Source organism: Diachasma alloeum, unplaced genomic scaffold, assembly GCF_001412515.2.
Source record: "Diachasma alloeum isolate Michigan unplaced genomic scaffold, Dall2.0 Dall_scaffold_00206, whole genome shotgun sequence".
Lineage (NCBI taxonomy): Eukaryota > Metazoa > Arthropoda > Insecta > Hymenoptera > Braconidae > Diachasma > Diachasma alloeum.
The window spans coordinates 1,444,858-1,460,503 of record NW_021680371.1 but is presented as its reverse complement, the minus strand read 5'-3'; the positions used below and the strand labels follow the sequence as shown (position 1 = coordinate 1,460,503).

Sequence of the window (15,646 nt, the reverse complement as noted above, 5' to 3'; positions counted from 1 at the left end):
CTAAAAAATTCGATTTTGGCAAAAAATCCAAGATCTGACACTTTGAACCTTGTGACCCTTGGACCGACTTTCTTCCCGGAAAAATCCAAGATTCGACACTTTTGGCCTCCGGTGAAAAGAAAATTTTTTTATTTTTCACTTTTTCCACATACTTTTGATAGTTGTGAATAGCCCGTCGCTTAAATAGTTGGAATCAACGTTCACCCGGCTAAAAAATTCGATTTTGGCGAAAATCCACTTGCCCTGGAAAACCCGAAAATCTGGCCCTTTGGTTGGGGCCAAAAAAAACGGTTTCTCAGTTTTCACGTTTTCCACATACTTTTGAGAGTTCTGAATAGCCCGTCGCTTAAATAGAGGGAATCAACGTTCACCCGGCTAAAAAAATCGATTTTCGCGAAAATCCACTTGCCCTGGAAAACCCGAAAATCTGGCCCTTTGGTTGGGGCCAAAAAAAACGGTTTCTCAGTTTTCACGTTTTCCACATACTTTTGACAGTTCTGACAAGCCCGGCGCTTAAATAGTTGGAATCAACGTTCACCCGGCTAGAAAAATCGATTTTGGCGAAAGTCGACTTTCCGCCGGGAAAAACGGAAAATCTGATCCTTTGAAAATTTGAGAAAAAAAAACTTTTTCAGTTTTCACTTTTTCCGCATACTTTTGAGAGTTCTGAATAGCCCATTGCTCAAATAGTTGGAATCAACACTCGCCCGACTAAAAAATTCGCTTTTGGCGAAAGTCGACTTTCACCCTTGACCCACGTGGAAAGGAAAAATTTTTTTTCCCCTTTTCTGTCACCTCCGAGGGTTTCATTGGCATCAGGGGGTCAATAAATACAGAATCAACAGAATCAACGTTCACTATTTTTTATTTAAACACCGCCTGCAAACGGGGAGATGAGGGTGGCTGAAATATATTCTGCAACCCTGTCTCCTCGTTGGCTATAAATTTCAACCCTCCGCCTTCCCCTTCTCCCGCTCGTAAAATCACGCGTTCTCGGTAGCATCGAGGACTTCTCAGGACCGAAAAGAACTGAGGATTCGAAAGGTCTTTGGAAAAGTACGTCGCAGAACTGATTAGGACTTACCAGGTCCATCTAGGTCTGGAGAAATCTTGAAAGACCTGTGTACGTCCAATCAGAACCAAATCCTCGACTCGGGTGGTTTCTGAATCAGATTTTGTAGGTGAAAATTATCTCCGACCGCTCGGAATTCGAGATTTGAATTTTTTCTGATGCAAGATTCAACTTGAGAAAATTTGTTTTCGATTATATTCACGAATTTTTGGTCCGTAATCATGAAAAATGAGGGAGAAGTTGAAGTGAAAGTGATCAAAAAATTATTAAAAATATTATAAAACTTTTCGAAGAACTTCTTTTCATACAATTGTCTAGTTGTGGTGTGTCAAAGGATTTATTATTTCGTCTTTCCTCCCTCCCCGCCCCACGGTGGTGACTGACAGGCTACCATTTGCCACGGTAATTATACACGAATGATTTCATTTCACCGTATAACTTTCGGTTTTCACGATTTCTCATTCCTTCATGCCGTTTTTGCCGCATATTCGTTTTTCCCAAAGCTCTTTCCAGTTTTTCCAAACAATGTTTCTTTCCCGATTTGTTCCCGCGCGGCCCTACATCCATCTAGTGAACACGCTCAGCGCTGCTTAGCTTCCCAAAGCTGCTCAAAAAGATTACGATGATCAGATTCTATTTCAAAATTTTTTAGAATGTCGATGACCAGTTTCTAAGTAGATACCCCTGTGACTGCGTATTATCCGTGGGGTAAAGAATACGCGAATAGTTGATAACACTGATAGATGATGGGAACAGGAAGGGATGGCATATAAAGAGGTGCGATGGTCTAATCAATAGCAGTGTTTCTATCAGCGCTTGCAGTGGCAACCATTTGGTATGAATGGATTTGAATTATCAACTCCCATTTACTCAGCAGCTACACTTGTTAACGAACTCAGTGTCAAAAATCAATTTATGAGTTTCCATAATTGCATTTGTAATCTGCACTTGGCTTCCCGGTTATTTCGAATAGTGATATAATTTCTGTGATACTATTGCACAAGAGTGATTCAGTTTTTCGTGACACACCGATAATGCCACCTTCATTTTTTTCCGCAATAGTATTTGATGTTTAAAGGTGTTGAACGTCGATTCAGTGTACAATGTACCGGACGTTATCGGTATTTTTTTTAAGTCCGCTCTGATAATGAAAGTCGATTCGACGCGGCAGATTCGCAAGTGCAACGATGGGAGCTGATGTTTATTGGCTGATATCATTGATAAAAATTTTTTGATAGATTTGCGATTTAGTAGCGAAGTGGTAGTGTAGTGACTGAAATTTGACATTATTGGGATTTCATGTTCAGGGTGAATTGTCCAGCCATTGACGAACGTCGCATATGCGGAGAGAAAAGTTGGAGAAAAATTACTAAACAAGTTGAGTAATCGTTCTATACCGGAGGAAAAAATGCGCGACGAATAGTGAATTTTTCTCCACTGAATCGGGAAAATTTACTAAACGCGAGAGTAATTTGTGTCAAGACTGCAATTTATCCTGCATTCCATCGGAAATTTTCTCAGTGAACGTGAATAATTGCTCAATATTGTGGAATCATTCACATATGTGTATGATTTATTCTGTAACGGAGAATAATTTTTGACCAAACGCACTATAGTAAAATTTCACACGGAGAGAAATCTTCAATAAAAATTGCGTATCTTTCCCGTAATTCCGGAGCGAAGTGTGGTTGTAGGAAAATTTACGGAACTGTCACGGAGTTTTTCCAGAGGGTTCCGTAATTTTTATCTGAATCTCCTGTGAAAAAGGACAATACCGTCACTTAAGGATATCCAAGTACTTCGTTCAAATTGGCAACTTTTTTTCAAGCAAGATTTCAGTTTTGTCGAAAATCTTGCCGTCCCCATACTTTTTTCGAATTTTTCATTGTCGAATACATTTTTTCCGGAATTTCTTCAATGAATATTGTGAACAATATTTTATTCAATTTCACACTTGACTCTCGTTGGTCTAACCTCTAATGATCATACGGCAACACTGCACATGTGTTCCATATAACCTCGTAAATTCGGTCCGAGTAGTCACTTGAGCGGACTGTTGCCGGACGTTAGGAACGCACGGATTCAAACCACCCAATATGGCTGTCGTACCAATCAAGAAGCTTTTAATTTGATTGTTTGCAATTATCTGTCCGAAAACTTATGTTTTTTAATATCGCAAAAAAAACTAGAGAGTATAACGAACAAAGTCATATACGGTTATGTGTACGAGAAAACGCTTTAAGACTATGAACTATTGGATTGAAGGTGGCAGTATACAGCTCTTATGGACGCAATGTGTTAAATTCCATTCTTTCAAAAATCGTTTTTTCGAAAATATGTTCGGAAACTAAAGTTTATACTGCGCCTAAAAAATACTCTTGGTCTAGTCTATAAACTCTGAAGGGGATTTCCCCCAGAAAAAATCACCTGAACCACTTGGATATCCTTAATAGTACATTAGAGTACAAGGGCACAAATTTCGTTTTCAACGAATGTGTAGTTTACAGGCCGAGCCGAAAGCGAGGTCTGTACACACATTCGTTGAAAACGAAATTTATTACCGAGTGCTCTATAATATTTTATGTCAAGTCGTGCAGAAGTCGAGTTTTGAGCTTGCTCGCCCGGCTCGCCTTCAGCTCGACCTCGCCTTCGGCTCGGCCTGTAAACTACACATTCGTTGAAAACTAAATTTGTGCCCTTGTACTCTAATGTACTATTATGTCATTAGGGCCGATAAACCGCGATTCTAACCTCGATTCGCTCGGTTAGATCGCGGTTTTCGGGCCCAACGACATAAAATAGCGTATATCACACGGCGATAAAAGCATTATCTGGCGAATGTGATTATAATCTTCGCCTTCAGCTCGGATTATAAAGCCACATTCGCCAGATAATACTTTTATCGCCTAATGACATAATATACTAGTTGTGAAATTGTGAAATTGTTAAATTGTGAGTTCCGTAATTTTTACTGAACATTTTTCTCCGTGCACTTTCGTCCGTCTCCGTGCTCTTTACATGGGTGCCTGAAATAAGTACCCACACAGTTAAAAATTTTCCACTGAAATTTCCAGTAAGAGTCTTGGAAATTTCTAGCAAGTGTCCACTGAAATTTCAAGGAATTTCGTCATTGAAAATTCATACTTTCGTGGAAAAATCCGTGGGAGCTGTAAATTTCAGTTGACTTGGTTCGGTAAAATTATTAAAAAATCAGAAAATTCAGACAAACCTCTCCTTGAAGTCCAGATGACTCTGAATTTTTAGGGAATTCCTTAAAAAATCACAAAATCTGGGAAAATTTTGGAAAAATTTGCAGCGATGCAGCATACTCAGATGCTTCTTCCCTGTATTGGTAGTGGGATATATAAATGAGTACTCAATGCAGTGGATTAAACTTGAAATCTTTTATTCTTTAAGATGGCACAAGGAAGAAACGTCTGTACTCCACGGATCTCTCCAGGAGACTAAAAGCTAGTCACAAAGACCAAAAGCAAATTCGTCACCTAATGAAAGACCCATCTGTTCTTTCTTCCTCAAAAAATATTGTTTATGTTTATGTAGACTCTCGGGTGACTCTCTGGCGCCATCCACGTCGATTCGTTTTTGTAACCGTCATTTGAAACAAAGAATTAAACGCAATAATCCAATACCCTGAATTTCTCCAAATTTTTTTTTTCATTATTTTGATTTTTAACATGAAACACCTTAACGTTTAAGTGGTCGCGCTTTTCTAGCATCTCACTCGTTCTACAGTGGCGCCCTGTAGGTTGTGTATGGTTTAGCGGAGATTCCCTCACGATACGACCGCTTAAGGGGTAAACCTTGAGTGGTCGCACAATGGGGGAATCCCAGCGTTTTTTCGTTTTTTTTTTCTCACATGAAAATCCCGCATTTTCAAATAAACCGAATGCATTGACAATTTTTTTGGGTCGATACGCGCACCAATCAATTATTAAAATCTTGTGAAAACTTGACTCGCAGAACACTCCCGTGCTTAACCTCTAAATGTCAAAATTTTGTAGGGGAGGGTAGGGCAAAACGGAACTCTAGGGCAAAACGGACCACTGACAGAAAATTGGTAACATTTGTTTTTTTTTCATTCCTTCAAATCAGGAACACTCAATGTGTCGAATTAAAAGTGAGTTTCTTGGATCGTAACCGTCGCAGGGGTTTTATAGACAAGAAGTGTCGTTAAACTGCAATTTGATCAAATTTGCTAATCACTTCAAACCACAAATGACCTGGAATGTTTATTTCTGCTTCCATTCGGAAACAAAAACATACATTATCAATTTTTTATCAGTGGTCCGTTTTGCCCTAGGGGTCCGTTTTACCCTCCCCTACCTAATGAAATCGAATTCTAGGATTATCGATTGACTATTCTCCTTCAGAGATAGGCAATAATATTAGATTTTGGCAATATTAAAAAGGATTATCTCGTTATGTTGTTCAAAGTTTAACTATATTTACCAAATTTATAATATAAAATTTATTAGCTAAATTTTTCGATCGATGGTGAATAAAATATTTGATAATACTAAATTGTAATTTTTCGATTACCAAGCTAATTCTAACTTTAGGTACTTGATTTTCGATTATCCAAATAATCGTCAATCTTCCTACCTGAATTATAAGTTGATAGAATATTTCGAAATTTAATTGTACAAATTGATGGTTACTTTAATATTTAAAATTTTAAGATTTATATTAAACATTGACAGCTTCACAATTTAACGGTGATTATAATTGGTTGATATGCCTGTCACTGTTCTTCTTTAATATCTCCATTTCCTGTCGATTAAAGGTTCGAAATTACCCGTAAACTACAAATAAATGATTTTTTCCTATTTTTTTTCTCACAAAATCGCAAAATACACAAGGACGTAATTGGTCGCATGGTAAGAGCATCCCCGCTCTGGGTATTTTACAATTTCGAGAAAAAAAAAGTTGAACAAAAAAAATTCATTCGACGCTCAGAGATAATCTTGAACTTTCAATAAATAGGAATTGGCGGTATGGAAGCAAAAAAGTTGTCAAATAATCCACAAAACCGATTTGAAAAAATGCAAAATTATGAAATTTTGAGTTTAAACATGGAAATTTCCGCGAGTCGAGTTTTCAGAAGATTTTAACAATTCATGATTGTAAGTCTGGACCGAAAAAAGATATTGATGTGTTCTAAATATATATTTGAAAGTAGAAGTACAAATGTTTATGGATTTTTCATTCACGAAATTTTTCTGTGAACAGAAAAAAAGAAAAAACGGCGAGGATTCCCTCATTATGCGACCACTTAAGGGTTAAAAATATTACTCAAGCGCTACGTCAAATGAGTAGCATACGAAAAATTTCAATGGAACACCTGCTGGACGGTTCACCCTGTCTTGGGAATAATTTAGTAGTGAAGTGGTAAACGGAGATAAGTCGACTTATCTCCCAGTTGAGTTTTTCTAAGGGAGATAGCGATATTTTCGTAATCGCATTTGTTGTAGCACTCAATCGGCTCCACAAAAAAGCATTTTGCATTTTCAGAGTATCACATAAAATATGAATCTATAAATATGCCCTCATTCTCTAGCAACCCAATACTTAAATTATTTCGACAATGTTATTCTGAAATGTCAAGCTTCGTCCCTCCCCAACTGAATGACTTTCCAAAATCAAACGCCGCTCTACCCTCTGCGAAAATTGATCGTCAATACTCCCCGACCTTTAAAATTAATCACAATGTTCCCTCCAAGTTTCACTATTTGAAAAATCGAATGTTTATTTGTATTTCAAACCCTGCATTACTGGACACTTTAGTTCCTAAGCAACGAGACTATCAGGAATCCAATGACTCGAAGGCCGCTGGGTATTACCACTGACTACTTCCGGTTTCAGATAACGCACTAAGCTGACATAGATAGATCTTCCACTTGTGGCCTTCTGGCCAAAACGGAATTTCCAATCGACATCGGAAGATCAACATCCAGATAAAGGCTACCACCATGAACGAAACACTGAGAATATTCCTCACTCTCCTCACGAAGGCTTATCAAGTCCGTACGAAATGCTGGATCCGCACCATCGTAGCCCAAATATTGCTTCCAATAGTTTTCTTCCTTATCGCACAGACTGTTAGATTATTAAGCGATAATTCAGCGAAAGAAATAAATTACACAACTTATCATGAGATTCAACCCAAACAAAGTATTCTAGCCCAATCTTCCGAGCTGGGAATGCTTCGTTTTACGCCGAAGACAAATGCAACAATTGACTTGATTAAATACACGATAGAGTGCCTAGGAAATCCAAATCTCAACTTCAGTGGTGCTGTAGACGAGGAAACGATGGTGAAGAATCTGACCATGGACCAAGTTGAAAATTTTCCTGTTGAATCTTTGGGAATTGTTTTCGAGACGATCATCGACGATTCAGTAGCCACTAATTTCAAGTATAAATTTAGAACGAAAGGTGCCCTGCAGAAAGATTTATACGACCCCGAGGAGAATGGCAATATAGCAAATAATTTTATGTGGCCTCCTCCTGTGGTGCCCGTTCAACTGTGTCTCGATGAAGCCTACATCAACTGGGTGTCAACGAAATTTTCCTCAGAACCAAGGCAGTTCGAGCCGAACATCTCAATCCAGCAAATGCCTTATCCTCCGTACACAAAGGTCGATAGGGGAACGGCAATTGGAGGAAAAATTTTCTCCGAGATCATAAAATTCGTCTTCCTGATCATTCTCTGCGTCGAGATTGCATACCCTGCTAATGAGAAACATATTGGGATTAATATCCTCATGTTTGTCAATGGAGTTACCGCCAGGATGAATCTCCTCAGTTGGTTCATGAGTGCAGTGGTGCTTAGCACTTTCTACCTGGCTCCGTTTGTGCTGATTATGAGACACTTCATGCCACCAGATGTCATTCCATTCTTGACCTTTGGGAACCCGTTTATTGTTTGGATGGTGCTGTTCATTAACTTCTGCCATATGCTCTCCTTTGGTTATCATTTGTCGTCGTATTTCTGGAAACGTAAGTTCAAGATGATGCATTGAGACTCACAATGCGTTTGATGAGATTGGCTTTTGATAGATTGAGAGAATGAAGAGCATTATGCTAGATTCATTACGAGATGGCGGAGGAAAATTAGTGTAGGATCATAATCATGAGGACACAGGATATTTATTTAATGAAATAAATGAACGTATATTTGAGTTGAAATCGAATTTAAAAAAATAGGGGTGGGTAGGGCTAAACGGCTCACAGGGCAAAACGGACCACTGACAGAAAATTGATAATTATTGTTTTCGCTTTCGAATGGAGCAAATTCGAAGTTATTTGTGGTTTGAGGTGATTAGCAAATCTGATCAAATTGTGGTTCAACGACACTTGTCTATAAAACCCCTGTGACGGCTATGATCCAAGAAACTCACTTTTAATTCAACACATTCAGTGTTCCTGATTTGAAGAAAAGAAAAAAAAACAAAAATTACCAATTTTTTGTCAGTGGTCCGTTTTGCCCTCCCGGTCCATTTTGCCCTACCCTCCCCTACATCGTTATGGGAGATGAGTTTCTCTACATCTTCACGGGACATCCATCCGATCACAACTGACTCTCTCTTCATTCCCCCATTCGGGCAAACACGTTTTCTTTCTTTCAAAAATGTTCTCTCACTTGTACTCATTCTTAACCCGTCAGCTCTCGCGTCATTTCACCGAGAAACTTTACTGGCGCCAAGAGGGAATCTGGCGCAGTGCGCGAACACTAGTTAGACAGAGAGGTCCGAGTTATCCATGGGACTGGTTTCGGTCGGTGGACCGCCTCACGGAACCGCTCGATGTGAGGGAGCCACACAATCGACTTTACTCGCGCCGCGAGAGAATCTCACACGCTCGTCGGAACTCGATAAGATATTTTTTTATAATTCATTGAAACATGCTAGACGGTTTTTATTGATTCCAGAGGGATAGTTGCTTGAGGCAATCAAAAAGTTTCAGTCCAAAATCTGAATTTTTTGATCATGTTCCCTAAACCCTGAAAATTTTTGCAAGAGAAAGTCATATAGTACGAGTGCTGACGGGTTAACTAATACTAATTTAGGGACACCCTTTGGTCCAAAAAATGACCTCAGTGTTCGTCACGGAGGCCACCCTCACAAACCAAACGCGATCGTAACAAAACTGTCACACAGCATAAATACTTTTCATTTCACACTTCACTCGAGCATACCCTAAAAACAACCTCTTTCTAACGCAATATTTGCCAATGAACTTATTGTCTCTCATATTTAGTCTATAATGAATTCTTACTCTAAATACAGTAGACTCTCGCTAGTTGCTCATCTAAAGGACTGTAGAGGTATCATTTCCAAGAAATGAGCAACTTTCCACCGGACCCCACTCCTCAACCAATGCCGACCCAAAATTCTCAGAAAAATGAGAGGGAATGAATATAGTCAAGGCTTTATGTAAGATACTTTAGGGACAGTAGGATTGATTTATTGATTGAAGTTTATTACTGTACATTATGTTGTACAAAACTATGGTGGCAGAGCCACCGAGCACGTATACAGAAAAAGTATAAAAATAGCAAATGGAAACAATCTCTTAGAGTAATCAGTTAAAGGCAAAGATGGAAATAGTATATTTCGTTACGAGTGCGGAAAAGTGTTTTTTGGCTCGTGGGAGGTTTATAGCACGAGCCGAAGGCGAAGGTTTTTAGGCGCGCTCCGCGTGCCTAAAAGTCCAATTTCCGCCACATTGTGATGAAAAATATTGTTCGTAACTCGTGAAAAAATGTTTTTTAGCTCGTGATATAAACCTCCCATTCGCCAAAAAACACTTTTTTGCACTCCTTACGAAATATACTATTTTATCACAATGTGTGGAAAAGGGACGTTTTATGCACGCTTCGCGTGCCTAAAAAGTTACTTTTTCGCACAGCGTGATGAAAAATAATAAAAGAAGAGCGAGGTTCCAGCGGGTTCGAACTAAAACAGGGGAAGGAGAGATGAGAGAAAGAAAGAGCATGCGAATAAAAAGAGAGAAAGGAGAAAGGCCGGGGGGGGGAGAGCAACGATGGGAGGGTAAGAGTGGGAAGACATCAGGGGTTATCCCAGAGGTAACCCCGCACAGCCACTCGGAAAGAAGGCAATGTGGGAAGGTCACGGACAGCAGGAGAGCGGAATTCTGAGAATCCGTATACCCCCACTACGCGCGCTTGTAGAGAGGAGAAAAATAGGGATCAGCGGTTTGAAATACGATACCTCGCTCGTTGCGCCAGAATTCTATGGAATATTAATTTTTACTGAATGGAATATGGATAATTAATCAATTTATACGAGTTTTGAATTCGTATAGCCCGTATTCCCGTTTGTCTCTAAACATAACTTCGCGTGATAGAATGGCAGCTGATGTAGGGGGATTATTGGGGGACTTGAGAATAATCACTTGTGGACAGCTGAAGTACAAAATATTGAAAGTACGTAAATTAATTGATTTTTGATTAGGCTTTATTCTATTAAGATAATTCTGCGTCATTATTTTAATAATTATAGCGTCGAAGAAAAAAATGACTCCTGGGATCGTTTAACCCTTCTGATTACTTGACTCTCACGTTTGAACTTTTGACCCTTAAGGTCATTTGACCCTTATGATCACTTTGTTCGTCCCTCCCGTTTGACCCTTAACTCCGTTTGATCATTATAATCACTCTTTTCCCGTTGAAAAACGATCGAGACCATAGGTATCTTATAAGAAGCCCACGGAACTAAACATTCGGGAGGCGATAAAAGTGCGGGGAGTGGGGGTAGGCCTCGAGCGCGCGGCGTTCGAGGTATCTTATAGAGAGATATCTTATATAAAGCCTCGCCTGTAGTTTTATTTTCAAAGAGAATTATTTGGACCTCTGTGTTTACGTACTGAGGACGAAAGAAAACGATAAAAAGCAATCCTCAAAACATGATAATGCATCCATTGCATTAATATAATCCTCTCTTATTTGTTCCAGCATCAAATGGCATCTTTGCAACCTTCACGTTCCTCGCCATACTAAATAATATTGCCAATTTTGCTACCTCTGCTGCCGCTCGACACGTTTTCCTGTACATTGGTTTAATATGTCCGTCCACTCTCCTACAAAGAATGTTCGACGAAATAACAGTTTACGAGAGCAAGCTCGTTGGCATCAGCTGGTCGAACATGTTCTCACTCGGTACTGTAGATGCCCCAGCAGAAGGAAGTGTCGGAGTGATGTTGATCTTCTCCATCATCGGTATTCTCTTCAACTTTCACATGACTCTCTACATTTACGCAGTACGTCCAGGAAAATATGGTGTAAGCCGTAACCCATTCTCCTGGTTCCGAAATAAAAGCAAGATCCAACATGACGAGAACAAAGTAGACTTTGAAAAAACGAATAGCAGAGGAAAGGAGTTTGAAGAAATTCCCGAGGGGACTTTCGAGCCAGGAATAAGAATCAGAGGATTGAAGAAAACCTACACAAAGGGTTTGTTTAAATCCTCTGAAGTGGATGCACTGAAGGGGGTCTCAATGGACTTTTACAAAAGTCAAATAACAGTTCTACTTGGTCACAATGGTGCTGGTAAAACAACAATGATGTCCATTCTATCAGGATTAACGAGTTTAACGGAGGGAGTAATACTCATAGATGGTAAGAACATCCAGCGAGACCCATTCAGCATAAAAAACAACATCGGCCTCTGCCCACAGGAGAACATGGTCTTCTCCGAATTGACGGTCTACCAACAACTTTTCTTCTTCGGAACTTTGAAAGCTCGTAACAAAACAAAGGACCAATTGAACTCCGCAATTGATGTTTTATTGGATAAAGTGAATCTAACGGACAAGCGAAATTTCACACCGAATCAGTTATCAGGAGGTCAAAAGAGAAGATTGTGCCTTGCGATGGCTGTCATCGGCGATGGAAATGTTTTGATACTGGATGAGCCGACCTCGGGAATGGATGCAGAGAGTAAACGCGAAGTTTGGGATATTGTACTTAAAATGAGGGGTGAAAAAACGATAATAATAAGCACACACGACATGGAAGAGGCTGATATCCTGGGGGATAGAGTAGCTATAATGCACACAGGGAGATTGAAGAGTTACGGAACTTCAATGTTCCTGAAGAAATTCTACGGAGATGGTCAAGTGGAAGTGACTTTGTCTGTTGAGCCCTGGTGTGACCCCTCAAAAATTATTCGAGAAATCAAAGTACCAGCAGAATTACTGAACCAAGACGAGGGTAAAATGGTTCTGGCAATTCCCCAGGTGAAATCATTACCAGAGGCTCTGGATCATCTGGAGTCATCGCGAAAGGATTTGGGTATCACTGGAATGAGTGTTTCGATAATAACGTTGGAGCAAGTTTTCCTGAGAGTAACTAGGGATGACGCTGACGCAGTCGAGACCAGGGAGCACATTGAGTACCCGGAGAAGGTAACGGGACTGGAGTATTTTCGCCAGTGCTTTTTTGCCTTTTCCCTGAAGAAGTTCACGACTATACGGAAAAATGCTATTCGATTCTGGCTGAGTTTGCTGTTACCCTGCTTGGCGTGTACAGTTATGCTGACAGCATTTGGAGGGAAAACAAATGAAGGAACACCAATTTCATTGACATTGGAGTCTTACGACTCCCCGGCCGCTTTTGTTAAATCACCTGATGCTGATTTTAGTCGAATGTATGCAAATAGTGTCAGTCAATTTGGAGGGAGAGCAAACATCATTGAATCGAACTCATCCATGAGTGTCACGAATGCTCTTTTGAAGACAGCTCACGAGGACATCGGGATGTACAGAAACGAGTACATAGTCTCTGCGGAGGTTAATGGAACAGAATCGGATATGAAAGTCAATGGATTTTACTCAGGAACTGCGTATCTGGGAGTTCCACTGACATTGAATGCCCTGTCGAATGCCATGCTGAAGGCTGTGACCAAGGACAAGTCTCGCAGGATCGAAGCCTCGATCCAGCAGATTCCATCATCCTGGGCGATCCAGCAGAGGGAGGTAGCCGATGGTTGGATGATCACAGTGGCTATTATTGTGTACATAGCACCAGCCATCGGTTTACATGTCACTCAGCCTCTCGATGAAGCCCGTTCTGGGATCAAACAGCTGCAGAGTATGACTGGAGCCTCGAAATTTGCGTATTGGGCCTGCATGTTTCTCCTTGATTACATTCAGTACGTAATATCGAGTCTATTGCTTCTGGGCTCATTCATTCTCGTCGATCAGTCACTGGAGATGAAATTCTACGGTGAAACCGAGATTCTTGTCTTTATGGAGCTGATGCTGCTGTTTGGATTGAGCATGCTACCGTTTGTCTATTGCATCAGCTTCCTGAAGAAGTCATTGAATACCACAATGATTTTCCAGAGTCTTGCTCCATCGATTTTGGGATTGATGGAAATGATTCTGACGATGGTTGAAGTCAGTTGGAAGAATAACATCTTCAAGGACTTCAGGATGGTGCAGAGTAAAATCTTCCAGCTGGTTCCCTTTTTGAGTTTCATGTATGGACATGCAACGTACTTTACTGTGGTGTCGAAGAATGCTAGGTGTCGGAGGATGACTGATGAATTCATCGCTGTTTCGTGCATCATTCGGGATCCATGCTGTGGAAGACAGTGCACTAATGGTGACTGCAAAAATCCATTCTCCTATTTCGATGTGAAACTACCGAACAGCTCGCCAAGTCTCGCCACCAGTATGATATACCTTGCAGGATCTTTCCTGTTATTTTCTGCGATTATTCTCGTCATTGAACAGCGGATTCTTCAGAGAATTATGAGGAAGATTGTAGGAAACAAATCGCAAAGGACTAATACCACTAAAATGGATGAATTAGTGATGAAGGAAAAGGCAGCTGTTGCTGATGAAGTGAGAAAGAAAATCAATAACATTGATGATGATGAGAACGAGAACGTATTCTTAGTTCACGATTTGAGAAAGAGGTATGGAAAGCTTGAGGTGGTGAAGGGGATCAGTTTCAGAGTGAAAGAGGGTGAATGTTTTGGATTGCTTGGGGTGAATGGCGCAGGAAAGAGTACGACATTCAGAATGCTGACTGGGGAAGAACAGTCTAATGGGGGACAGATGTGGCTGAGAAATTTCAATATTGAAAGTAATCGGTTAGAATATCTGCAGGAAATGGGCTACTGTCCCCAGCAAGATGCCATTATAGGGACTCTGAATTCGTGGGATCATTTGTACTTATTCGCAAGGCTTCGAGGTGTTCCAAAGGGTCAAGTGCATGATGTCGTTGCGAAATGGATTCGGAAACTCAATCTTACTGCGTGCGCTGAACAACCCAGTAGCACGTACAGCGGAGGGAATAAGAGACGATTGAATATTGCAATTGCACTTATTGGTAATCCATCTTTAGTTCTGATGGATGAACCGACGACTGGGGTGGATCCGGCAGCTAGAAGATCACTGTGGAATACTCTGAAAATCTGCCAGGACTCGGGACAATCATTTATCCTCACTTCACACAGTATGGAGGAGTGCGAGGTACTGTGCAATCGACTCGTTATTATGGTAAAAGGTCAGCTAGTTTGCATTGGTGCTAGTCAAGAATTGAAACAACGCTTCGGCGCTGGTTACAATATTCACGTGAAACTCTTCCCCAATCGCAATTACGCAGACGTGGAGAATATTAAGGGAAAAATAGAGAGCAATTTGACGTGCAAATTAACGGATGAAAATACAGGTGTTCTCAACTTCCATGTCACAGACTCCAAAGCCACTTGGACGCTCATGTATTCACTGCTGTATGAGTTGAAGAGTGATTACAATTGTATCGAAGATTTTGCTGTTCTCTCTTCAACACTCGAGCAACTGTTCATCCAATTTGCCAGGGCGCCTGATGGTGGACAAGAGAATAATGGATATGTGCATGAGGAACGGCAAAAGCAGAACAACACAGAAGTTGCTGTTTAATTTTGTTTATATCCACAGGTTAGTAAAGTCCTTCTCTGTTCGATGTGTCTTATCCTCGGAATACGCAGAGGATTTTTCCTTCGCACCTTGTACTTCTGTGAATATATAAAGATTATGCATACAAATGAGAATGTAAAATATGTACAGATAACAGTAAAGTGTCTACAATTTTCTAAATTTTGAAAATAGAGATTTTTTTAAAGATTTTCACATACTCATTTAAGAATTTCATGCATTTATTTATTTCATTAACTCACTGCGAAATGAAAAAAAAAACAAGTCAGCCTATGATATTGGTGAAAACTCAAAGTCAAAGATTGTCAGTGTTCTCAATTTTGACATTCAGTATTCGACAATTTGCTGTTGAATAATTTTTCCTCGACTCTTCTCCTTAATATCCAATCCCATGTTGCGATACCATGGAGTTATCAATATCCAGACAAACGTTTTTCTCGGTAGTGGTGATGAAATCCACTTCATGTATTATCTCTCATCGACAAGGTGGGTCCAAGGAGATATTGAAGTGTCCGCTGTAATGAAGGAAAATCTACACAAATCCTTGAGAATGATGTCGAATCCATGCAACCCATCCTTTGAAATCTGTCTTGAAAAAGTATCTGG

At 40.1% G+C, this 15,646-nt stretch overlaps 1 protein-coding gene across 3 annotated transcripts in view; it reads left to right on the top strand.

Annotated features, from left to right (window-relative positions):
- The window catches only part of LOC107036169 (retinal-specific ATP-binding cassette transporter), a 26,203-nt gene extending 10,960 nt beyond the window's left edge, over positions 1-15,243 (top strand). Inside the window, exons 1-3 of one of the 3 annotated variants that reach the window (XM_015253925.1) lie at positions 1,883-1,907; positions 6,956-8,092; positions 11,070-15,243. In XM_015253925.1, the coding sequence (XP_015109411.1) occupies positions 7,063-8,092; positions 11,070-15,025 (4,986 nt within the window). In that variant the 5' untranslated portion in view covers positions 1,883-1,907; positions 6,956-7,062 and the 3' untranslated portion in view covers positions 15,026-15,243. Of the gene's footprint in view, positions 1-1,882; positions 1,908-2,407; positions 2,450-6,955; positions 8,093-11,069 lie in introns of those variants that run through there. The other 2 variants (XM_015253926.2, XM_015253924.1) reach the window with 2 other exon arrangements.
- The last annotated feature ends 403 nt before the right edge of the window (positions 15,244-15,646 follow it).